The sequence below is a fragment of the Crinia signifera genome, chromosome 6, assembly GCF_055691185.1.
Source record: "Crinia signifera chromosome 6, ASM5569118v1, whole genome shotgun sequence".
Taxonomy (NCBI): Eukaryota; Metazoa; Chordata; class Amphibia; order Anura; family Myobatrachidae; genus Crinia; species Crinia signifera.
In genome coordinates this window covers 173,818,414-173,843,136 of record NC_139222.1, presented here as the reverse complement: position 1 = coordinate 173,843,136, position 24,723 = coordinate 173,818,414, and the positions used below count along the sequence as shown (strand labels likewise).

At 40.4% G+C, this 24,723-nt stretch overlaps 1 protein-coding gene across 1 annotated transcript in view; it reads right to left on the bottom strand.

Moving 5' to 3' along the window:
• Window positions 1-24,723, bottom strand: part of LOC146007152 (myosin-4-like) — a 58,610-nt gene that overhangs the window by 11,649 nt on the left and 22,238 nt on the right. Inside the window, exons 21-34 of the mRNA XM_083145527.1 lie at window positions 18,673-18,915; window positions 18,045-18,221; window positions 15,931-16,076; window positions 14,945-15,035; window positions 13,711-14,100; window positions 12,933-13,059; window positions 11,938-12,056; window positions 11,308-11,504; window positions 10,862-11,045; window positions 5,588-5,753; window positions 5,371-5,495; window positions 4,059-4,367; window positions 2,816-3,019; window positions 929-1,054 (exon numbers count right to left, since the gene is read on the bottom strand). Coding sequence (XP_083001653.1) covers window positions 929-1,054; window positions 2,816-3,019; window positions 4,059-4,367; window positions 5,371-5,495; window positions 5,588-5,753; window positions 10,862-11,045; window positions 11,308-11,504; window positions 11,938-12,056; window positions 12,933-13,059; window positions 13,711-14,100; window positions 14,945-15,035; window positions 15,931-16,076; window positions 18,045-18,221; window positions 18,673-18,915 — 2,604 coding nt within the window. The remainder of the gene's footprint in view (window positions 1-928; window positions 1,055-2,815; window positions 3,020-4,058; window positions 4,368-5,370; window positions 5,496-5,587; window positions 5,754-10,861; window positions 11,046-11,307; window positions 11,505-11,937; window positions 12,057-12,932; window positions 13,060-13,710; window positions 14,101-14,944; window positions 15,036-15,930; window positions 16,077-18,044; window positions 18,222-18,672; window positions 18,916-24,723) is intronic.

Below are 24,723 nucleotides of genomic sequence, written 5' to 3'. Positions count from 1 at the left end.
AGAACCCTTCCCTTAAAACTTAGTTTTTCAAACACACCCATAAATGGACGATTACTACCCCCAAACGCCATCTTCCTGTCAGTCAAACTGCGAGGGGATTGAGATTACAATCCATACACTTTTTATTTATGCATGCACAGTTATTCGATTATCTATGAATTAGCACATCAGTGATCAGTTCTGAATCAGTTCCTTGAATCGGTTACTGGTCTCAAAAATTCGGAAGAAAAAGATTTTGGGGTCCCCCATATTTTTAAAATCAGCATTGGGCTTCACTAGCCAGGGAGGTAATTGCACATGCTTATATTTGTCCCCTGTCTGTAATATTACCCCTCTAACTAGTCAGACCTTGTCGGGATTTTGTGAGGGAATGGAGACACCCCCAATAAAGGGTTCTCCCCTCCAGGCACCCAATGCCAAGACTGAAGTCTAGGGATGTCCTAAATTACAGACTATCAACTCGGCACCCACTGCCCAAGGGTATCACGAGTTGAAAGTCTGTTATTTAGTTTTGTAAAAAAATATTATCTTTTACAGCAGGGACTTCAGGTCCCTGCAATGCTTCCTGACTGCTGGTAATTGGGGAACCGCAAGTACTAGCATGTAAAGGGTCCACTGGTATCACTATCTATAGTCCCCCGGTAAAAATCCTGAGATAAAACATGATTAGTAAATTTACCCCTTATTATGTGAGGGTTTATGTTATATTCTACACAAAACAATAGTTTCACAGAAGATTTAACCTAAAACTTTTAATTTCCAAAATTTGCAAATGTACATCATGGTCGGCTTGGTGAAAAGATCTGATGATCAATGGCATGCAAAATAAATATCGATCTCTCTCACCTTCCCTGGTACTGTAACCGCAACACTTAATTGCAATTTAGCATTCAAATGAAAATGTTATAAACATTGGAAAGTGTCTTACATCTGTAATTGCCTTCTTTGCTTTATCTTCTGCATTTCGTAATTCCTGAATAGCGTCCTCCACCTCCGACTGGAGCTGAGCGGCATCACTTTCTAACTTCTTTTTGGCATTGATCAGACTTGTGTTCTAGACATTTAACAAATATATTTATTGAGAATTAGGATTATAACCTGCAGAAAGGTGTTTTATGTAAACATAAGCAGCTAAATATTTACAGTATATACTGCATGTCTGGCCAGCTTGCTTTGATTTTGCAGAACATCACCACAGCAAATTATACTAGATGACATCTAACCCGGGTACACCTATGCATGACAGACAATCATGCCACTGGTTGGAGAGTTTTACCTTCATCCCGGACCATAGCAGATTGCTGGTACACATTACCCAATCTAATGAGCAACATCTAGTTCCTTAATTCAATATGCTATACACAGTACACACTATGCCGATATTATCATGATATGTGCATGCATCAGCATAGTGTGTACTCGGCCTATACAGTACTCATTCAGCACGAAAAACTGAAAAACTTGCGTCAACATGGTGACTGTTGACCTCATTTCCATCGATTTCCCACTTGGGTCTAACTCCTGTCACTGTCACTCTGGACCCTATCGGTTATGTTTAGGTGTCTAATTAGGTGCCTTTGACCAAGAGTGGTCCATCCGGTAACTGTCCATCTAGACCAGGGCTGGGCAATTGCGGCCCTCCAGATGTTGATGAACTACACATCCCAGCATGCTTTGCATTAGTTTCAGCATGGCCACATAGCAAAACTAATGCAAAGCATCCTGGGATGTGTAGTTCATCAACATCTGGAGGGCCGCAATTGCCCAGCCCTGATCTAGACAGTGTCAACCCGGCGACCGTATATGAGCCGACAGTTCTACAAGATACTCATGGTTCTGATGGGAGGCAGTCTTACACTGCACCAGGTCAGATATCATCTTCTGGTTGGCTGTGCTGCACGGCTGACTTGAAGATTTCGCTTGTGACCCCATGGAGCACACAGTTGGGCATGCACATTATGTGATCTGCACAATTAGGGTGTGCATTACATAAACGGTGTCTAGATCAGGCATGATCAAGCTGTGGTTCTCCAGATGTTGTAAAACTACAAATCCCATCATGCCTTGCCACAGTTTTAGTATTCCCTATAGCAAAACTGTGGAAAATCATGCTGGAACTTGTAGTTTTCCAAATAGAGCACAGGTTGCCCATGCCTGGTCTAGATGGACAGTTAAAAGGTCAGCAGGTTCTAAATTAAAAAGGTAGACACTTGAAAGGGTCAACATGCGTTTTCCAAAAAATGTTGCTGTCAGTGTCGGCATGGACCCCCCAATATGGATAATGCATACCCTCTCAAGGCCTGGTGCTTCATTCTGCTGGAGCTTTGCTTGGCAAACTACATTTCCAGTTGTAGTCCACGTGGATGGTAAAGTATAAAAAAGTTCAAACATTTTATTAAATAATTGAGAAAAACTCATGTCAACCTATTGCATGTTGACCTTTGGACCCTGTCGACCTATTGGCTGTCTATCTAGACAATGTTGATCTATCAACTGGAACCACACAAATTGCGATTCCACTACACTGTGCCGATATCGGCCTAACGAGTTACCGGCCTTAGTTGTTAGAATAGGTAATAAGTAGCTATATGAATGTCATAAGTATTATTATTATTAAAACTGGTTTCAAACATAAATTGTCAAACCAACTTCTAGTATGGTTAAAATAAAGTATATTTTTTAGAACTCATCTTATGTTAATTTACCCACTCAACAAAGATGCCAATATGTGGCATATTCCATATTCTCCATATAACCATGACCTATTTTTTTTTCAAAAGTTTTAATTCCCCATAATTTTTAACAATATAATTACCTGGCTGTGTAAAAGCTGCACCCTCTCCGTAACATCAAGGAGCTCTTGCTCGGCCAATTTTCTAACTTTATCTGTCTGTTCCAGGGAAGACCGTAGCTCTTCAATTTCTGTCTGCTGCAAGAGATTCCTGCGATCCGACAAGCCTATGCGTTCTTTCAGGTCTTCGTTGGCAGAAACTAGCTCATCAAGCTGTATTTGTCCTTCCTGTGTATTAAAAAAATCAGAATTGTATTTTTTGCTTCTTTAAACAAATGACAGAAAAACCTTAAGATTGAGTTGACACTGAAAAACGTTCTTATTTACTTGCATCTGTATAGACCAGTATAAACCTACTCATTCTAGCATCTGACACTACATTCCAATATACTTTATGGGTGGTATCCAATTACTCCTGATTTGTCACTAATGGTTTTATCAGACTATTCACATAGACCCAATAAAATACCTGTTTTTTATGCGAAAACACAGAGTCAGTGAAACTTGTGTGTTTTCACCCATGGGAAGCCCAATTTTTGTGGAAAACAGGGCTGCTTTCAGGGATTTTGATTCACCTGCCTGAAGTTGGCAAACAAATTCCCAGATAAGCCACGACACATGCCCTCTTATCAGGGCTAATTAGATAGCACAGAGTAAGACTATAATAGGTTATCCCCTTATATATGTCAGTTAGTACAGTTTAATCTTTATGGCAATAGATTTTACTCATGTATACAAGTGTTCTCCATAATTAGAGGCATGTTTACAATGAGATATTTGGAATGGTAGCTGCATCCGATTTGTTTTATTCAGGCTAAATACATAGGAATATTTTTACATTTATCAGTGTTTTATATCTATTAATGTTAGCCTCATAAATATTTTAGCACACTCCAGTTCTGGCATTACATTCAGGGTTAGTTTCCCATTCTGAGGAGATTTATACATCTCCTACAATACCATATCAAGCTCAGCCTCAGGAATGATGCTTCTCTTTTTGCCTTAATGGGTTATGTGCTCATTATGTGCTAGTTCCCCACATCTTGAGCCAGTGTGGCAAAAACCATACTGTATGGCAGCCTGAACATAAAGACATAAAGCTGTGAGCCCAGTTTTGTGAATTTGGTCTGAAATTGAGGTGTGAGCTAGGGTGCTATTGCCAACAATGAAATCCCGTGTAAATGGCAACTCGCACACTTCGCACAGAATTGGATTGACCTCTATGTATAAGAAAAACAAATAGTATATCTGTATAATAGATACAGACCTTCAGTTGGGCCTGAATGATATTCAGCTGTTTATGGCTCTCTGCCACCTGTCTGTTGGCATGGCCCAGCTGTATCTCCATCTCATTAATGTCCCCTTCCATCTTCTTCTTCAGTCGCAGGGCATCATTCTTGCTTCGTATTTCAGACTCAAGGGTGCTATTCAAAATGTCAATTGTCTTCTGGCTGTTGTGTTTTATTTGAGACATTTCTTCATCCTTCTCAGCTATTTTCCTGTCCACCTCTGACTTCACCTGATTTAGCTCCAGTTGGAGACGAAGTACTTTTGATTCTTCGTGTTCAAGACTTCCCTAGATATAAATGCATTTAGTTAAATGCAATAGTTTACTGCAATATTAATTATCTGGAAAGTTTAGCATGTCTCACAGTAGACAGAATGCCTAGTACAAGTGCCATGCACCTTAAAGCGTTTGACTTAATACTCATTACAGCAAAATGTGTCTCTTTCAAGGACTGACTAGCAGTGACAGTGCCTTCCCTTAGGAAGCATTGCAAATCACAGGAAGACATGCAGTTGCAGGGGAGATATTTTATCCCACTGGAATTAACATAGAACAAAGCCTATTCAGCATTGTCAGAGTTAAGACCTGCCTGAGACATAAGCCCCACCCATGTTGTTGCCGGTTGTTAGTCCCACTTCCTTTGATGTCAGGAATTAATTACCGGAAGTGCAGGGCCATGGAGCAGGGGGTGCACCCCCACCACCACCACCTCCCCCTTTTCCCCTTGACAGTTAAAATCATATAAGTAAGGTTATGTATAATCAGAGCCTGATTAAAGGTTCCAGGTGCCCTAGGCTAATACACATGTAGCTCCCCTTATAATGCTGCTAAACACATGTGTATTGGTGTTTAGGGACTCGCCATTCATACTGCCCATGTGCATGTAACAAACATTATACAACTGGCAGATAGGATCTAATCATTGTAGTGTGTGAAGAAGGCTTTGGCTTTATGCTGTTCAGCTTGCGCTGTAGCACAATGTACATAAAATAATGGTTCCATTAGTAAGTTACATTGGCACAGCCATCTGGCAGTCATCTTAAGAATTTCCCCCGTCCACAGTACATCAGGACGGTTGATAGCTAAGAACAGAAAATAAATTAGAACTTTATTCCTAATTTTATTTATAAAACTGTTTCCAGGATTAAGAATGCAGGATAAAGAATCTAAGATAAATTGTATACATTCTCTAAAGTAGAAGATATACTTTCCTCAATTACTCTTCTGCATGAAACATAGCATGATAAAGTACAGTAAAGCAGATTCTCAAACATCTCCCTACTGGGCATACCTCCGCTTCCTCCAAAGCTGACATTAAGTCAGCTTTCTGTTGCTCCACCTGCTTTCTGAGTTTTTCCAGTTCGCTAACACTCTTTGCCGTCATGCCAATTTGGTCTGTGAGGTCTGAGATTTCCTCTTCAGCGAAGAAGAAAAAAAAATCCCAAAATGTTATTTGTGTATGCCTATCATATGTTTTGCAAACACTGTGCAGCAAAATATAAACTTACGTTGGAGATTTTTGTTCTCCCGTTTGAATGTTTCCAGTTGGTCCAGCGCCACCTCATAGGCATTCTTTAGTTTGAAAAGCTCTGTGCTCAAACCTCTTGACTCTTTCAAGGATAGTTCGAGGTCAGCTTGGCACTCCTCACACTTCTGTTTCCATTCCCCTATAACCTTGAGTAGAGAAATAGACACACATTTTATATGAATTATAAATATTATAGTATTGTGTACAAGGACAAAATATTACACACTTAAAATTAGACTAGTTCACCTTAGTAAAGTCACTTCCTTTAAGTGGAAGTGGAATGTAAAATCCTGTTCCCTAATCTATGTGGAGACAATGTTTATAGGTGCATATATGCATATATGTGTGTGAGTGTGGTGGGGGGGGGGGGGGTAGTGTTAGGAGGAAGGGCTAGGGTTTTCACTAAAGGAGTATGGTTAAGGTTAGGCTGCCGAAGTGAGGGTTAAGATGCAGGTAGGAAGGGGACTGGGATTCCGCTGTCTGTCTTCAATCTGCCAGCATCCTAAGAGCTGGAATCCTGCAGCAAACCCTAATATAGCTTTACATTATTATTATTTTTTTATTAACTGTTTCTTATACGATAAAGCAAGTTCTATTGCGCTTTACAATTGTAAATAGAGATAAAACAAAATGAGTAGTTACAGACAGTCAATAGGGAAATAGGAATTGATGAACAAGGATAGGTGTTATCTATTGCATAATGGTCCACCTGGTTGCAAAGGTTCTTGGTGGGCTGTATAATATGGTGCCCCAGCAATGTCAGGGGTCAGGAGGATGGAAAGGTCAGAAAAAAAAATGCTACGGATATGTGTGTACTGTATAGTGCCTTGTAATTGGATAGGAATGATTTATGAAGGTTACAGTATGTGGGCGATTCTGGAATTTGATCAGCTTGCCTGAAAAGATGAGTTTTCTGGGAATGGTTCAATGTTTGAAAACTAGAAAATAGTCTTATTGTGCATGGGTGCAGATTGAGCTATCAGGTTGTTGTTGGTGGAAATATAATACATTTTTTTTTTTAAATATTCAGTTTGAGGTGCCGAGATGACATCCAAGATGAAATAGCAGAAAGGCATTCAGTTACAGGGACCAATACAGATGGAGACCAGTCTTGGAAGATTTGGGTTTAATTTGCGTACAGATGATACTGAAACCCAAAATAACTGATTAGTTTGCCAAGAGATGAGGTATACATTGAGAAAAGCAGAGGACCCAAGACTGAGCCATGAGGTAATCCAACTGAGGTGGAATTAGAGAAAAGGACACTGAAAGAGCAGTTAGATCAGTAGAATGAGAACCAAGAAAAGATTGTAGTGTTTGCATGAGAAGAGTATGGTCAACAGTGTCAACATAAGCAGATATATCTAGAACAGGCATGTCCATCGTTGGCCCTCCAGATGTTGTGAAACTACACATCCCAGCATGCTTTGCCACAGTTTTGCTATTAGAGAATGCCAACGCATGCTGGGATGTGTAGTTTCAAAACATCTGGAGGGCCAACGTTGGACATGCCTGATCTAGAAAATAGTAAGTAATGACCAGATCATTCACTACTTTGGTCAGTATTGTCTCTGTGGAGTGTTGGGAATGAAACCCTGACTGGAGTGGGTCCAATAAATTGCACAGGAGACAGAGCTTTACTTATTTGTGAGGGTATAATATATATTATATATAATATATGAGGAGAGATTTGAGGACAATCCGGACTAGTGTGGGATAACCTTGTCATTCTAAAGTCTAAAGAGACAGGGGTGCTGTACGTTGTGTGCTGAAGAAATAATACAGGTTTGCTGTCCTGTTGCTGTAGAGCAGTGGTTCCCAACTTTGTAGGCCGGTTGTGGTTTCTCAAAAATAATATTGGTAATGGCAGAAGAAGAAAGAATCTCCCTATAGTGAAATAAGTCTCCCATTGCCGTGGAGATGAACCCTGTTGCATCACTTCTGGTTCTGTCTGCAGCATCATCAGCATCTCCTCATGCTTTTGACTCACCAGCAATACACTGGGAGCTACCCACACTGCCATCAGACATCAGTGACCATCTGCACCGTGCTGACACAGATAGAGTAAGCATCGACAATAATCCTACAGGCGTTAGCTGGAACCCCAGAGAAAGTACACAGTTCCATCGGACACTACACCCCCGCTACTCCTTACTATAAGGACATGCATAAGGATATGCATACTGCTCACTTACACTCCACTCATAAGTACTGTGGATATTGACCTCTGACCCAATCTCACTCTTGCCTGTGTTGTCCTCTAGTCTGTCTTCACCAGCTACAAGCCTCTCTTTAAAAAAAAAATCATCTTTTTCAACAGCATCATTTTATTAATAATTTAAAAAAATCAACTTCTTTCAGCAGCATCATTTTTAAGAATCATCTTTTTCAAAATGCATCTTCCTCTTGCTGCTTCTCAAAATGTAAAAAGTCATAAAAATTGGAGGTTGTATGATTCGGAGAACTTGGCCATCTGTTTCCAGGGGTACCACCTGTTGCTGAAATTATGGGTTTATTAAACTTTTTTCTTTGCATTGCAGTGGGGCCTAGTTTTTAAAACGGTCTTCCGGTCAATGGGACACATGTTTGTGCCGCCCACTTATGTCACTTAGCATAGTCATTCAGCTACCTCGGTGCAACCTTTTGACCTAAAAATAATATTGTGTGGTATGAGGTCTTTAGAATAGACTGGAAATGGGTGAAAAAAATAAATTCTGTGATTTTAGCTGTTTTTCAGGTGAACAAGTGGTTAAAAAATGGAAGCAAAATGTCTCCTACAGATTCATAGAAAGGCATTTAAGTCTTTCTAATAGTATACCCCCATATAATTGCAAAGCTGTCCTTATTAATGGGTACACTCAGAAGTTTTACAGAGAAGTGTGCAGCACCTTCTCTGTAAAACTGATGTCTGCCAATCATACCTGCTCAGGCAAGGCTCCTTGCAGCATTGTGCAGAAGATGCTCACAGATGTGGAAGAATGTAACTTTAAATGAGAAATATGTTTCCCTGTTCCAGCATCAGCTCATCAAGTCAACTATTCTACTCTATATTTTAGAACTTTTTATTGTAAATCTGACTAAAAGATAAGTCTCTAGGTAAAAACAAGATTGGATATTGGCTTGTTCATGATTAATCCATGAGATTCTAATGTGTGTGTTATTTTTCATTCAGCAGAAAGGCTGAAGTACTGTAAGGGGACCCATGAGATTGTCCATATAAAAAATGATTATCACTCCTGTGGATCAAAGAAGAGCAACCAGACTGTCATTAATTTTGTAAACTCCCGTGAAGAAGTAATCAGAACAAAATCTGGAACTGATTAAATGAAGTAATTAACATAAAATAAAAGCCTTCACTGCTTGAGGTAGCCTTGATGAAACACCTAAATACAATTAGAACACACTTAAGTTTAAGCACAATGCAGGCTCAACACTACTATAGATGGAGGAGATTGAGACTTGGTAAAGAAAATGTATATTGCTACAGGCCTGCCTGGACCCTCTGTATTCCATATCTACTGATCCCCATTGGATGTAAGAGAAATACATTGACATTGCGTTATATATTGTTGTGACTTTTCATATTCTTTCTGTTAGATGCTCATGTACTGTACTAACATAATGTTCACCAAAATAATGTGAAAATGGGTGTTTTCACACCCTTTTCACATTATTTTAGTATCATCTGAATGTATCAAAAAGCTTTTGGAAAAGTTTTTATGAAAAACTGCTCCCCACCATTGTATTCACTTTTTTTTTAGTTGACAGACCACATTTGCTATGCTTATAATGGGAAATGCTATCTGGCCGAATTTGCTAAAAAATCACATTGAGCCCTGTGATAATAATGCCAGCGTCAGCTGATGAATCACATCTGCACAGCTTTTCTCCTCAGGGTCGGGGGATCGGTGGTCCAGTGAGGGCTGCTGGTTTACAGGGTTTCCTGCTGCTCTGTGACCCCAATGCAGTAAAGTGATGCTGCAAAGCAGCAGTTCACTTTACAGCACCAGGGTTTATAGGAGAAGGGAACCCTGAAGATCTGCAGTGCTGCAGGTGCTGATCACCATCTGCTGTGGGGGGGGGGGGGGGAGTCATCATGACAGGGAGGGGGATACTGGTGGTGGTAGCAGTGATGTTGACTGCATACACGCAGCACAGCATTGATGTATTTTGCATATAGACCAATCACAGGAACAGAGCTTTATCGCAAGCTATAATTGCCTGCAACCGATAATTGATATTTCATGCATTGTAGTCAACGATCGCATTGCGAGTTGAGCCAATGTTATCCCAGAACTTCTGCATCCTCAGATATGGACGGCAATAAATTGGCCCCCTATTGCTTAAGTTAGTGTGGCATACAGTCCACTTAGTTCTCTAAAATCATTGCTTAATAAATAGCAAGGAAATTATTCATAAAAACAATTATCCATGGAGAAAAACGTATCTTGAGCCGCTGTCACTAAACATAATAAGGAAACAGGTTAAGGATAGTGTAAAGCAAGGACTTTAAGAAGCTTTATGCTAAGGAACAGATCAGAGGCGTAATTACGAATTTTGAGCCCCCCCGCCACAAATTTTTTGGGCGCCCCCACTCCCCCTCCCCTCGCCGCCCAACGCTGCTGTCTCTGCCGGTACCTGCCTGCCGTGCCCGGTGCCGTCACGGTCCCGTCTCTCCCAGCACTGGCTAGTGGCTCCTGCTGCTATAATGAAAAGTCTCTTAGAAAATGGCTGCCCCCATACTGCAGACAGAAAACTGTCTGCAGTATGGGGGCAGCCATTTTCTAAGTGTCCGTTTTCATTATAGCAGCAGGAGCCACTAGCCAGCGCTGGGAGAGACGGGAGTCGGGACCGTGACGGCACCGGGCACGGCAGGCAGGTACCGGCAGAGACAGCAGCGGGTAACTATAGCCCCGCAGACCCCCGGCGCCCAAACTTTCTCTGCGCCTCCCCACCACCGCGGGGGCTGCGGAGCTATAGTTACGCCACTGGAACAGATCAATAGTAGGTATACATTTCAGATTGAGCATAGATTACTGCTACTGTAGGAGAGTCTCTGATTACTGTAGGCTCCTTGGAAAGAGAATGATTTAGGGATGAGAGTATGCATATATTCAGTCTCAACATTATCACTTGAACAGTGTTCCTCACACAGCTAATAGCATAGATATAATTTCTACAGAGCAACCGTCCTTTAACCATTTTTCACATAAGCAATGCATTATTTTCAACAAAGGCAACAACCAAAAATCACCTTATCAAAGTTCCTTTGTTTTTTGTCTAGTGCTGCGGCTGCTGCATTTGATCTTTCTACGTCCATCATTAAGTCATCCACTTCCATCTGTAATCGTTGCTTAGTCTTCTCCAGGGAAGAACACTTGGCGTTCAGAGCTTCTGCATGCTCCTCAGCTTCCTGAAGCCTCTGAGCTAGTTTCTTCCTATGATTGAATACACCACAGATTATTACATCTTAAAAGCAATGCAAAGGCAAATAGCTCTTATTAACAAAATATAAGCCCTTCATATTGATAACTATTACAAATATATGAAAAAATATTCTAACATGATTTCCTGCTTCAGTCACAAATATATTTTTGCCAAAATGACCCAGGATGCATTCTGATTTTACATTTTGGTCTAGTGTTGCAGGCTTGCATTATAGGGTTGATTTAATATTTTATGGGCAATATCATTACTTACTTAGCTTCTTCCAATTCCTCCATACGTTGAATGGCATCTGTTTCATACTTAGATCTCCACGTGGCCACCTCACTGTTTGCTTTGGATAAAGTTCTCTGCAATTCTGCCTTAGCTTCTTGTTCTTCATCAAATTGTTCACGTAGAAGATCACAGTCATGACGAGTCGATTGCAGAGCATGAGCAATGGCATTTTTAGCCTGTAAAAAATTATAATACTATATTGCATATTCTCATTTACCTTATCTACTGATGGTTGTACAATAGTTTGTAAAATGTTATTTTTACAGTTAACATAATCACTGCAAGTGATATTCAATTTATTAAAAAGCACTGTCACAATCTATAGGTAATTACTATGAGATTACTCTTCACCGCCAGTATGCACTCCACTTAAGGTATATTTTACAAGCAGACTGGCTATAATTCATATATATTGAGAGAATATGCCTGGTCATTGCCCTTGTGACATTTGTCATTTTTGTTGATTTTTATTATTTTGACTGTGTTTATGTACATACTATTTTTGGAACAAAACCAATACAAGACTCCAAACATTTCTCCAAATGTTATATAGTTTACAATTATAGCGATCAACATCCATCACAAAAAAATATTTTTGTGCCATTTTACCTTTGTTTCTTCTTCCAGTAGCCTTCTAAAGTCCTCCACCTGTTGAGTGAAGCCCGTTTTACCTCTACTTAGATGAGAAATCAGTGCTTCTTTCTCCTCCACCAAGTGAGATAATGCCCCTGAGATAAGTTCATAGAATTAGAAAGTGGGTAAACAGAATACCACTGACAAAATGAGGTTACGATAAGTTGAGATAACCATTTTTTTATTTTCATTTCACAGATTAATCTGAGACACTCGGTTAATAATTATGGCTTCACAAACCTATTCAACTACAATGTTGAGAGGGCTGAGAATGTGTTGTTACAAGCAGTGCCCTATAAGTTGCAGCCAGGTTGTGGCCAATTTGGTGTGGCACTGTGCAGAATCTCAAAAATGGGTGCATGTTATCCCTGTTCTGGGTGTGCTGAGGGCAGCGTCTGTGTTCACTGACACAGATGTACTAACACTGTGAAGCCTGAAGACCCCGGCCATCCTGCATCACCTGAGTATAACTCGGATGACTGATATTCATGCGTGTTGTCTAACGTTGCAAGTTTGGACACCGGAGCAGTCACACACGCAGGTGTTTCTCCCTTATTTGAATTTTGAACTGTTCTGCAGCTCCTCCTATGGAGCCACCATTGCTCACAAGTATCCTGGAAGTGTCTATTTGCACAGGTAGCATTAGCATAATTTATCACAGTAACTGCTCTAAAGATGCAGCTACTATCATACTCCGCCCACCACTGAATCAGGCCATTAGTTCGTGATTTTTGATTTATAATATAAAGCCAGGTGTGTCTCAAACAATGAACACTGCTGTATAGTAATACTACACTAATGCATTTAGCATTGCAAAAAGTAATAATAATGTTGTTAGTATAATTATTTCTAAAATATATTATTGGGACACATTTCCGCATTTGAACTACACATACTTTTAACATTACAGGCAATTTTGAAGTGCCATCATTAATGGAAGATCATTTACCTCATGTATGTTGTATACTAACCATTTTCATTCTGTAGACGGGACTTATGTGCAGTGAGATCATTGATGAGACGAACATTGTCCTCGTGCTTAGTTTTAACCTCGGAGAGCTGATCTTCTACGACCCGGCATGTCTTTTCTAAATTAGCCTAGATAAGGATATATACACAATGATTAACAGGGTGCAGTGGGACAGTTGTTGGGTGCAGTTGCAGAGGAATGAGGGGAGCAGTTACAGTGTACAGAGTAGTGTGGACATAAGGTGCAATGGTAGAAGTTACATGGTACAGTTTGTTACTACATAAGGAGAAGTTAAAAGTGTAGGTTTGGCAGGGGGCGGTGCAGTTTTAATGCATAGTGGGGGCATTGGGCCTTACTGATGCTGGGAGTAAACAGCTGAACAGATCAGGAGGAGAGGGCTAGAAATGCAGTGACGTATATAAGTGGAGGAGCTTTGTCTCATGAGAAGTTCCCCTGTCATGAGTTGAGAAGCTCAGAGCTCCTCCACTCTATAGGTCACTGTCAGACACTGGCGAGCTGCTAGTACCTGTCAGGCAGGAATGGTTGAGGACCTTGACTGGGGTGAGGCCACATAATGCAATTAGCTCCACAGTCTGACTTGCCTTGTGGGAATATTTTTGATGCCCAATCCACCACTGAACTTGACTACATTTGTTGACGTTTACTGATGAGATCTAAAACTAATTAATTGGGTCTGACAGTATTTGATAATGTGAAGTGACATGTAATTTGGAAACCATGTATCAAGTTATTGCTGGTTGCATATCCAATGTTCATACCTTGGATTTAGAAACAGACTCCAAGTTACCAGCCAGATCATCAATCTCCATCTTCAAATCAGTCTTCTCTTTCTCAAGTTTTTGCTTGACACGCTGGAGGTTATCAATCTGTTCTGCCAGCTCAACCATGTTATCAGCTTGTTTTTTTCGCAGGTTAGAGACAACGGATTCATGCTGCAATGCGATATCTTCTAGGTCTCTACGCAGTTTGTGGAACTCTGCCTCCCTTTTCTTGTTCATGTCCACTTGAACTGCGCTTGCTCCTCCAGCTTCTTCTAATTTCTCGCTGATGTCTTCTAACTCTCTCGATAGTTCTGCCCTTTGCTTCTCGGTTTTAGCACGAGATGCCCGTTCTGACTCAATTTCTTCATGCAGCTCTTCATTGTTAGCCTTGAATAGCGTAAAATATACAAGTTTAAACAAAGGTAAGATGGTACAATGTGCATGAATGGATTTGCATGTTAATCTGAAGCGAAAAGCAATATCTGCATATTGATCTAGACAGAAGAAAATACTGCGAAGGTAGATATGAAATAGTTGGTTCAGTTGATGGCTCTGTTGCTAATAGTAAAGGGAAAAACTTTAATATTCCGTCCATTTGTAATTTACATCACAAAGCAGTTCTGATGCTAGACTTTTGATTCATTTACCAGATTGAAATAACTGAACTGTTCAAAACTATTTTATTGCACTTGGAGCCCAAGAGGCAATAATTAGAAATGTCCATGGATTGAGAATTACACTTCCTAACACTCACCACTGCACCATTTTCCTGGAGACCTGTGCATGCACAGCAGACTATGGAACTAGTGCCTAGAGTCTACAGCGCTGTCAGGTAGATAGGAGGGGGCAGATGGAGTTTGAACATGGGCCTCCTCCTCTCTAGACGTGAGCCTGGATGTTACTGTATCTTGGAATATTGTTTTGTTTAGTTTACTAATACATACATTTTTTTAATGTAGGAAACAAACATTTTAGATTAGAACAATGCTGTTTTTAAAATAAAAAGTATTCTAAAACAACTGTATGCCATGGTAATTAAAAAAGTGTGTGGAATTTTATATATATATATGCATACTTCTGGCTTTTTAGCCAGCACAGGAGGGCAACTGAGCAAGCTACCCCTTGGGGGAGTCTGAGTGCCGGGCAAACCAAGATTGCTATATATATATATACACATACACATACTAATAATTAGTAAGAACCCTAAAAAATACAAGACCATAGTATATACCTGGAGCTCCTTAATTTTTTTCTGAAGTTGAACATTAATTGCTTGTTCGTCTTCAATTCTTCTTTGCAGTTCAGCTACTTCAAAGTCCTTCCTAGGGATCGCAAGAAATAAATCCATAAAAAAAAATGTAATTCCAAGGTTAACAGTGAATACACTATACTGTACTATACTATACAATTCAGAACAAATTGTTACTGTTAAAACGGAGTATGTATTTATATTTATTTGAATATTATGGCACCTAAGTACTGATGCAAATATGGAGGAAAGAGTAATGTATTTGTACTCTTTAGTCCATATTTTCTTGCTATAAGTTGTTTATACTGTACATACATTACAGCAGTCAGCACATTGTCATCATAAACATACATTTATAGCAGACAGCAACATGTCACGGCAGTAGCCACAATTTGATTTGTAGGGGACAGCTGCATTTCGAAATGGCGCCTGAATCTCAAATCCAAGATCTGACAATGGGACAGTACATTTTTGCCTTGTTTTTACATCTGAGGCAACATTTTAGACCAACTATAATCCCTAAACTTCAGGTGGGCTTGGTTCTCTGAGAACTGAACCTGCTCATCTCTAGTTTCCATGGGCAACTTCTCCACTGGCTCATAATAAAAACTATTATGGTGAATGACTGCATCTTTGCAAACTGAAGAATCCATATGTGAATTTCTAGAGACTCTCTGTTAATTCAAATTCATCCCATTATGGCCTTTTCAGCAGAGAAAGGTAAATAAATTCTAATTATAAATAATAAAAAATAATTCATTTATAAGCTTGTTTCATGAGTATTGATGTCCAGTGTAAGGATTTAATTGGGAAATATTTCTGAATCATACTGTACCTCATATTTGCTTACAAGATCTCATACCACACGTTTGCATATAAAAGCTATACATGCAAATACTATAATACGCATGTATTTGTATAAATAATGTGGAAAATAGGAAACTCTACATTATAAGCTAAAACATTACTTTTTCAGCCTTTCCTCCGAATTCACTTTGTCATTCTCCGAATCCATTATGGATTCTTGGGTCATTTTTAAATCACCCTCTAGTTTCCTTTTGATTCTCTCCAGATCAGCTCTCAATTTCTTCTCCTGCTCAAGAGTCCCTTCAAGCTAAAAGATAGAGAGATATAAAGAGACAACTAATCATTTTAAACATTTAAATAGTTTCTTTATTTCTTTTTTTATATATACAAAGGGATAAGCACATTTGGGGAGATTCTCTAAACAAGAAATGTGGTAAAAAACCCGTTATCGGGGTTTTTACCGCATTTTGGGATGCTGTAAGCATCCCCCGCGGGGTTAACGCGGCTGGGGGCATCGCCAGAAAAATATGGCGATGCCCCATAGAAGCCAATGGGCTTCTACCGCATGCCACCACCGCCCCACAATGACCCCCGCATATGCGATAATTATAAATGCGATGGGCGGCAAAGGGGGGCGGAGATTCTTAGAAAATCTTCCCCCATTATGTGCTCATGATTTTTACATTGTATGTAATGAGTATGAGGAGATTTAGGAAAGCTAAAGATAGGTAAAATTGTGAGAGATAAAGTACCAGCCAAAAGCTTTTACCTTACATTTTATAGGTCATGAGGGGGAGGTTTTTGGGAGTCGCACAAGGTTTTACCCACCCGGTGTGAGTTGGGTCAAGAGAGACCCCCTTCACTCCTTTAGGTGGGATTTGGCCTGGGTTGCCTGATACCAACTATTTGTGAACCGTGAAGTCCCTGTATGGGGTAAATAGTCTATATGTTGGTGGTGCTCCCCTGAGTCCGAAGTATACAAAATTGGAAAGAGAGAAAAGTGGACTCTTTTTGTGGGGCACTCTTTGTATTCTGTTTTTATTTTTTTTTAAAACTTAACTTTTAATGTATTCAGATAAGATAAGTTAGACATACATACACAGAAAAAACAAACAAACAAACAGACAATCCGAATCTGTGCAGATAAGGATACACTTAGATTTTGCAGTGAGCTTTTAAGATTTAGGCTATGCAAGAATTTAATTAAGAATCAATCTTGTATCTGAACAGGAACTGTGTAATTGTTCAGCACAGCTAATTGCTGTTTAGTGCTTAAATTTGCAGTGAGCTTGTAAGAATTGCTGTGCAAATGGCGAGATTCAGTTCTGTATCAGTACAAAATATATGGTTGTTGTGATAAGTCTAGCAAAGCTATTTGCTGTTTGTGCTAGGCAACAACAACCATATATTTTGTACTGATACAGAACTGAATCTCGCCATTTGCACAGCAATTCTTACAAGCTCACTGCAAATTTAAGCACTAAACAGCAATTAGCTGTGCTGAACAATTACACAGTTCCTGTTCAGATACAAGATTGATTCTTAATTAAATTCTTGCATAGCCTAAATCTTAAAAGCTCACTGCAAAATCTAAGTGTATCCTTATCTGCACAGATTCGGATTGTCTGTTTGTTTGTTTGTTTTTTCTGTGTATGTATGTCTAACTTATCTTATCTGAATACATTAAAAGTTAAGTTTTAAAAAAAAAAATAAAAACAGAATACAAAGAGTGCCCCACAAAAAGAGTCCACTTTTCTCTCTTTCCAATTTTATAGGTCATATTTGAAAAATTAGAGGAGCTGATTGGTTGATATTTTATCTCTCACAATTGTATCTTTTATTTTTGATAAATACCTTTCTAAATGGAGTATGGATTGTATGGTCGACCTAAAGATGGTCGACAGTCATTAGGTCGACACCACTAGGTCGACATACTGCAATGTCGACGGGGGTCTAAGTCGACATGGGACAAGGTCGACAGATCATTAGGTTGACCGTATCCCCCTAAATGGCCTATTTATTATTGATGCAAACCCCAACTACTGTTCATGGGGAAAAAAATATTTTGCACATGCTGACCAATATTTTAGCTACATTTTAATTAGTATTTTGGTTTTGGTGGATTAGTTAACATTTTTAGCAATCTCTTAATATTGCTGAAAAAAAAAATATTTTAGGGTTATTTCCCATGGTTTAAGTAGAATAAATGTTGAATGTACTGTATTGAAAAACTTGAATAATGTATTAACTGTCTGATAAAATGGAGATGACATACATCATCTACTTGTTGCTCAAGTTTCATCTTCATTTTCGTGAGACTGTTGACTTTGTCTTCTTCTGCCTGGAGGTCATCTAGGGTTTGTTGATGAGCCTCCTGGATGGCTTTCTTTTCCTTGCTGAGCTTGGCGACGGATTCATCTAGGGATGCCATCTCTTCAGTCAAAACCTTCACCTAAGAGAGAACATAAAGAGGACATATTCATTATTTTCAATTTATACAAAACTAGTAAGCCCACTCGAAGCAAATGCTTCCAAAGCTAGTACATGTTTCACTCGCTGCCAAAATATTGCAGTGTTTCGGAGCCGCATGGACACTAGACATATATATGATATAGAAATGAAATAGTAAAAATTGAGCACTCCGACGCTACTTGCTCTTTAATCTTATAATATGTATTTGTGTATTGGTGTTTGAGATACAGTATTATACACAACAAGCTCCTAATTTTAAGTATTATAGTTCTGAAATATTATTGAATATTGTAATTGCTGTGTCACATATCATAGGATCTATAGTAATTTAAGTAATAATAAATTCATTATTAATTATGCCGTTTTAGAACAAAACTACTAATAATTAAATGGTGATCACGATAATAATTTCTAATAATAACAACACAGACCTTGTTTTCTGTTGCATGTTTCTCCTTCTCTACTTTGGCCAATGTCAGCTCAAGGTCATCAAGGTCCTTCTTCAGCTCGCTGGTCTCATCTTCCAGTTTCCTCTTCTTGGCTGTGAGATCTGAACTCATTTCTTCTTCATCTTCTAGCCTGTCCATGAGCTCCTTCATTTTCGCCTCCATCTGAATCTTACTCTTAATGAGCTCATCACACCTCTCCTCTGCATCAGCCAAATTATCATTTTCCTATTTTATGGAAGAAAAAAGCAAAATATAGGTAAAACAACTGAATCGTCCATGAGATTTAAAAAAAAATGTATATATAGATCCAAAACTGAAACCAATACAGTACCACTCCAAGGTGGTTTTGCCAAAACACAAAGAGGATTTAGACCCAAAATACTAGAGTTTGCGCACATCTATTATTTATTATTAATTTACAGTTTCTTATATAGCACAGCAGATTCCGCTCCGCTTTATAATTGTAAACAGAGATAAAACAAACTGGGTAACAACAGACAGACTTGGAGGTAAGAGGGCCCTGCTGCAAGCTTACAATCTATAGGGATATAGGAGGGAAACACAAGGACAGGCACCAGTAATACAGTAGCATAGCTTGTAGGGCCAGAAGAAAAGCTATATAATACATAATTGCCTCAGAGGGTTATGCGTATGGAACTTAAATATGATAGGCTTGCCTGAAGAGGTGAGTTTTCAGGGAACACTTGAAAGTTTGGAGGCTAGTGGAGAGTCTTATTGTGCATGGAAAGGCATTCCATAGGGTGGGAGCAGCCCGATGGAAGTCCTATAATAGTGAATGGGAGCTGGTGATCCATGCAGAAGAGACGCAGATCTTGTGCAGAGCGGAGTGGTCGAGATGGGAGATATTTTGTGATAAGTAGAGAGATATATGCTGGTGCAGTATGGTTAATAGATTTATATGCTAGTAGAAGTGTTTTATATTGAATACGGTAAGATACAGGTAACCAATGGAGGGACTGGCAGAGCGGATCTGCAGACGATGAGCATCTTGCTAGGAAGACCAGCCTAGCAGCAGCATTTAGAATGGATTGCAGTGGCAAGTGTCCTTGTTCTTGGGAAGACCAGTTATGAGACTATTGCAGTAATCAATGCGGGATATAATGAGTGCATGGATAAGAGATTTAGTAGTGTCTTGTGTGAGATAGGGTCGTATTTTGGATATGTTTTTTAGATAATTGTAACATGATTTGGTGACAGATTGAATGTGGGGAACAAAGGACAGTTTCCAATCGAGGATGACCCCTAGACAACGAGCTTGTGGGATAGGGTAGATTGTCGAGTTGTCAACATTGATGAAGATATCAGGATGGTAATTGTTCTTAGCTAGTTCTGTTCTTAGCTAGTTCTTAGCAAATTTTTTCAATTTTTTAGATAAACCCCATATTAAAAATCAAACCCAAATCTGAACCAAAATCACTCGAAGGTGGTTTTCTCAAAACACAAAAAAGGATATTGATCAAAAACACTCGGGTGTCCGCACATCTATAATCTTATCGGAATAAGATTTGTCCATATGTGGATAAGCCTTTAAACACCTGAGGATCTCTCCTGAGGCCATCAAGCTCCAACAGGTATTCTTTGGGTCATACTGTATCTGATGAGTCACTTGCCTCTATCAAAGGCTGCCCTTGAAGAGTGCTGGGGGAACTGTGTTTTAGAATGTAAATTAAGAACATCTCAATGTGGAGTAATGTTGACTGGGTTACTGTGTTTCATAATAGGAGAGAAGGTATTACTATGGAGCACAAATTGAACAGCCACTGTGGAGAGAGATGTCTCTTTAAAAGCACTATGACAGGAGCCTCAGCCAAATGTTGCTGCAGGCCCAAAAAGGTTTAGTAACATCCATGGTATCAAACTTATCCCCATATAAAATTAATTGATAATTTGTATTCTATATTGATATATGACGCACCTGTTTGCCAATATTTAGATTTCTTCTCTTCTTTTATACCTATTTTTTTATTGTAATAGTAGTAGATCCACACTCAAAGCCAATATATGTGTCATCAGTGGGGTGCTCCTTTAGGGTAACAATTCATGTTCCACATACTAATAAGTATAGGGCCTGGATAGGTTCAATAAGGGTACTCACCGATCAGTCAAAAAAAGGACAAATTTATTTATACATCACATACGTAGTATGGGACCGTGGTCCCAGTCGATATTTCGGCCGACACTGGCCTTTATCAAGACGCTTTTAAGAGACATCCACACAGCTCCAGAAGTCAGAAGATACTGATTCTGCCTGGGACTCCCCCTTAAGGAGTATCCACAATGAGTTTGAGTGGAAAAGGTCGCTATCATGTGCTACAAACCACAGAAGCCTGGAGTGATCAAACTCATGCCCAATGCAGAGTCAGTATCTTCTGACTTCTGGAGCTGTGTTGATGTATTTTTCTCTACTGATTGGTAAGTTCCCTTATTGGACCTAATCAGGACCTATACTTCTATATTTATTATTGTATATATTCATTGAAAAACACTACATTTGCATGAGAATAGTAGCATACAGTATTTTGCCTTAAAGAAATTTTCCTAATTTTACTTTTATAGTTGCCTGGTATAATATAAATAGAAATCGTGGAGAGACAAATTGGAGAATGACAACGTACTAACCAATCAGCTTTTAATTGTCATTTTATAGGCTGTAGTAGATAAGTGACAGTTATATCTGATTGGTTGGCAGTTTATCTCTCTTCGTGCTTTGATAAATCCAGTACCAAGGCCCTTATTCTGGTTGGTGCGGCCAGAGCCGCACACGGTGCTCTGGCCGCACAAACCAATCCCCGCCCACGAGACGGATCGCCACGGCCGTCCGTACACGGACGGCTGGCGATCCGCATAAAAATGGTGGAGGCGTACGCCTCCACCATGGTGGGAGCTGCCCCCTGCATTCGATGGTCGTCGACCATCGAAGGCAGGTCCGCACGCCCCGGCAGCTCCCGCAAGCTGAGACCACACGGACAATCGTCCGTGTGCTAGCTTGTATGGGGGCTGAGAGCTGACATCCGGCGACGTCAGCTTTCCGCCCCCATGAGTTGCGTCATACCCTCATTACCATGCATACGCCCCGCGTTTGCATGGGAACGCCCATGAAACGCGGGGCGTACACATAGGGAAATGAGGGTATGAAGCCCCTCACGCCCCTATACGCCCCCTTTGCGGCGGACGAAATACGTCTGCGGCGAAGGGGGCTGCACATGCGCAGATTGACCTCTGCGCATGTGCAGAAGAAAAACATCGGCGGTACGGCCGCACGCGGGCCGTACCGTCCGAATTAGAATAAGGGCCCAAGAATGGAAACCAGTTCCAGATAACTCAAGTTAAGATAGTAAATCTACAGCAGTCATATTATGTCAATCACCACCCATAAATAAATGAGTGTCCCACAAATCAGTGAAAAGAAATAGCAACTGTTTTGCTACAGATGACACACTTCTAATCTTTAATGAAACAGGATCAGAGTAGTATTTTGGCATTTAAACCTGAGAGAATTGGAAGGTGTGAAATACCCTGCCCAGTGCTATTTACTGAGGATGTGGGAAAGATTACATTTCACTTACTGAAGTCCTTTAGAATTAAGAATCACCTTGAAGATTAAAAAAAAAAATATATATATATATATCCATGGTACAGTATAAACCAATCAGGACTAAGCTGTTCTTTTTTATTAGTATATTATTATTTTGCACTACAGTCCCCAGCTGGTGCTTTTTTTTGCGTTTAGCGTTTAACGGAGGCTTCCGTTTTGTGCATGGTTGCTGACTTTCTAGCTGTTTCTGGCTGTTTCCAGAAACTTATTTTATGCTAAACAGTGATTTTTCCTTCCTAACAACATGAGGCCAGTGGTGCTGAGAAGGGGGGGGGGGAGGTATTCTTTACATGGGTCCAGGCCTGTTGCTGCTGTGTGCTATGCTGGGAAGAGTGGCAGCCACATCATTCTCCCCTATGCGGGGTCGATCACACCCGCTTTCTGCAAATGCCCATCAGCCCCCATGCTAGCAACCCCCTGTGTGTTGTGTGCAGCCACGAGGGGGGCTGGTTACACCTTCCTGCATTGGCCATGCCCCCTCTCATTACCTGGGCCCGGCACAGCTGTCTGTGCCCCTGCACAAGGCCCCTAATCTGCAAATCTATAACATTTCCAGGAGATATTCTTTAGTGAATGAGGGCCAGATTCTCTAAGCTTCAAAAGTGATAAAATGGAGAGTGATAAACAACCAACCAATCAGCTCCTACCTCACATTTTTCAAACACAGTCAGTGACATGACAGGTAGGAGCTGATTGGCTGGCTGTTTATCACTCTCAATTTTATCACTTTCGAAGCTTAGAGAATCTGGCCCTGTATCTGAATGCATACACTGTAGTGTTCCCTCTAGAAATGAGGGCGGGCAGGGCGCCACTGCACGGGGGCAGCACAAGGGGGCGGACCGGGCCCGCCGACGTCACAGTTGTGGGCGGTCCCGGGCAGCCGACGTCACAAAAGGGGCGTGCCCAGGCCGCAACGTCATGAAAAGGGGCGGGCCCGGCTGGTGCCGTCACTAAAGGGGGCGGGCCCGGCACCGCCGAAGTTATCGTGCTGCAGAGGAAGCACGGTAGAAGATAAGTATATCTTCCCTCAATGGCTTTTTCTCCCAAACTTATTCCGTAAAGTGGTTGAAATGCCTACAGTGTCTAGGTAGACAGTCAATAGGTAACATGTTGACACAGGCAACATATTGGCATGCGCCAGGTCGACACTGACAAAATGTCGACATTCAATAGGTCTGTCAAAAGGTCGACATGGGTTTTTCATTACTTTTTTCATTTCTTATACTTTTTTATACTTTACTATCCACACTCCACCTGCACTACATTTGAGAACTGCAAAGTGTGCCAAGTGGAGGGAGGCACCAGGCCTGAAGCACGGTGAGCATTGTAAGCTATGTGAGGGTATGCATTACACTAATTGTACGTCCATGTCGATAGGTGTCAACATTGATACCAAAAACCATGAAAAACTCATGTTGACCTTTTCATGTGTTGACCTTTCATAATGACCTTTTGACCATGTCAACCTTTAAACCATGTCAAACCTATAGCATGTTGACCTTTTGTCTGTGTCAACCTTTTGCATGTCAACATATTGGTGTTGGCCTATTGACTGTGTAACTAAACAATATAGACCTTTCAATCCACACCCCTTATCCTATCCTATCCTATCCTCCCCACTATCAACAAAGGCACCTTTGGGTTCAGTCTGGGGTGCTGCTTATTTAGTTATTATGACTACTGAGGTGGCATTGTTTATAAAAAAAAAAACCCACAATACTGCGCTAGATTCAGCAATTATAAATAAAATTCGCTTCAGTGTCCCTATAAAGTTTCCAGCATTCAAGGAGACGAAACGCGTTGTCACTTCCACCCCATGTCACCTACTAGTCAATCCACACCCAGACTGCAGACTTCAGCCCGGCCTTGCCCTGACGCTGTGCCAAGCGAATCTGAACACGGGTCACCCGCTCTTGTTGGCGGCCTGTCTCACTGCCTGCCTCACTGCGTGTCAGCTTACGCGCTATTTACTGCTACCGCTACTAAACCTACTAATGCCTATGCTTCCTGATACTATTTTCAAATAACTGCATGCACAGTACAGGGCACTGAACCATCTAAAAGGAGAACCACCATATATTTATATTCAGTTCAGCTAGGACACCAGCTCACAAATTCCTTCTTAGATGGACAAAACCATGTGCACTGCAGGTGGGGCAGATATTACTTGTGCAGAGAGAATTAGATTTGGGTGGGGTTTTTCTTCAAAGCGAGATCTATTTTGCAGTGTAAAAATAAAGGAGTCAGTATTTTCCCTGCACAGAAACAAAATAACTCACCCAAATCTAATTCTCTCTGCACATTTTACATCTGCCCCCCTGCAGTGCACATGGTTTTGTCCATCTAAGAAGGATTTTGTCAGAAAGAGTGAACTAGAATAATGTGTCCTGTATATTTATGAGTTGCGTGAGACACCC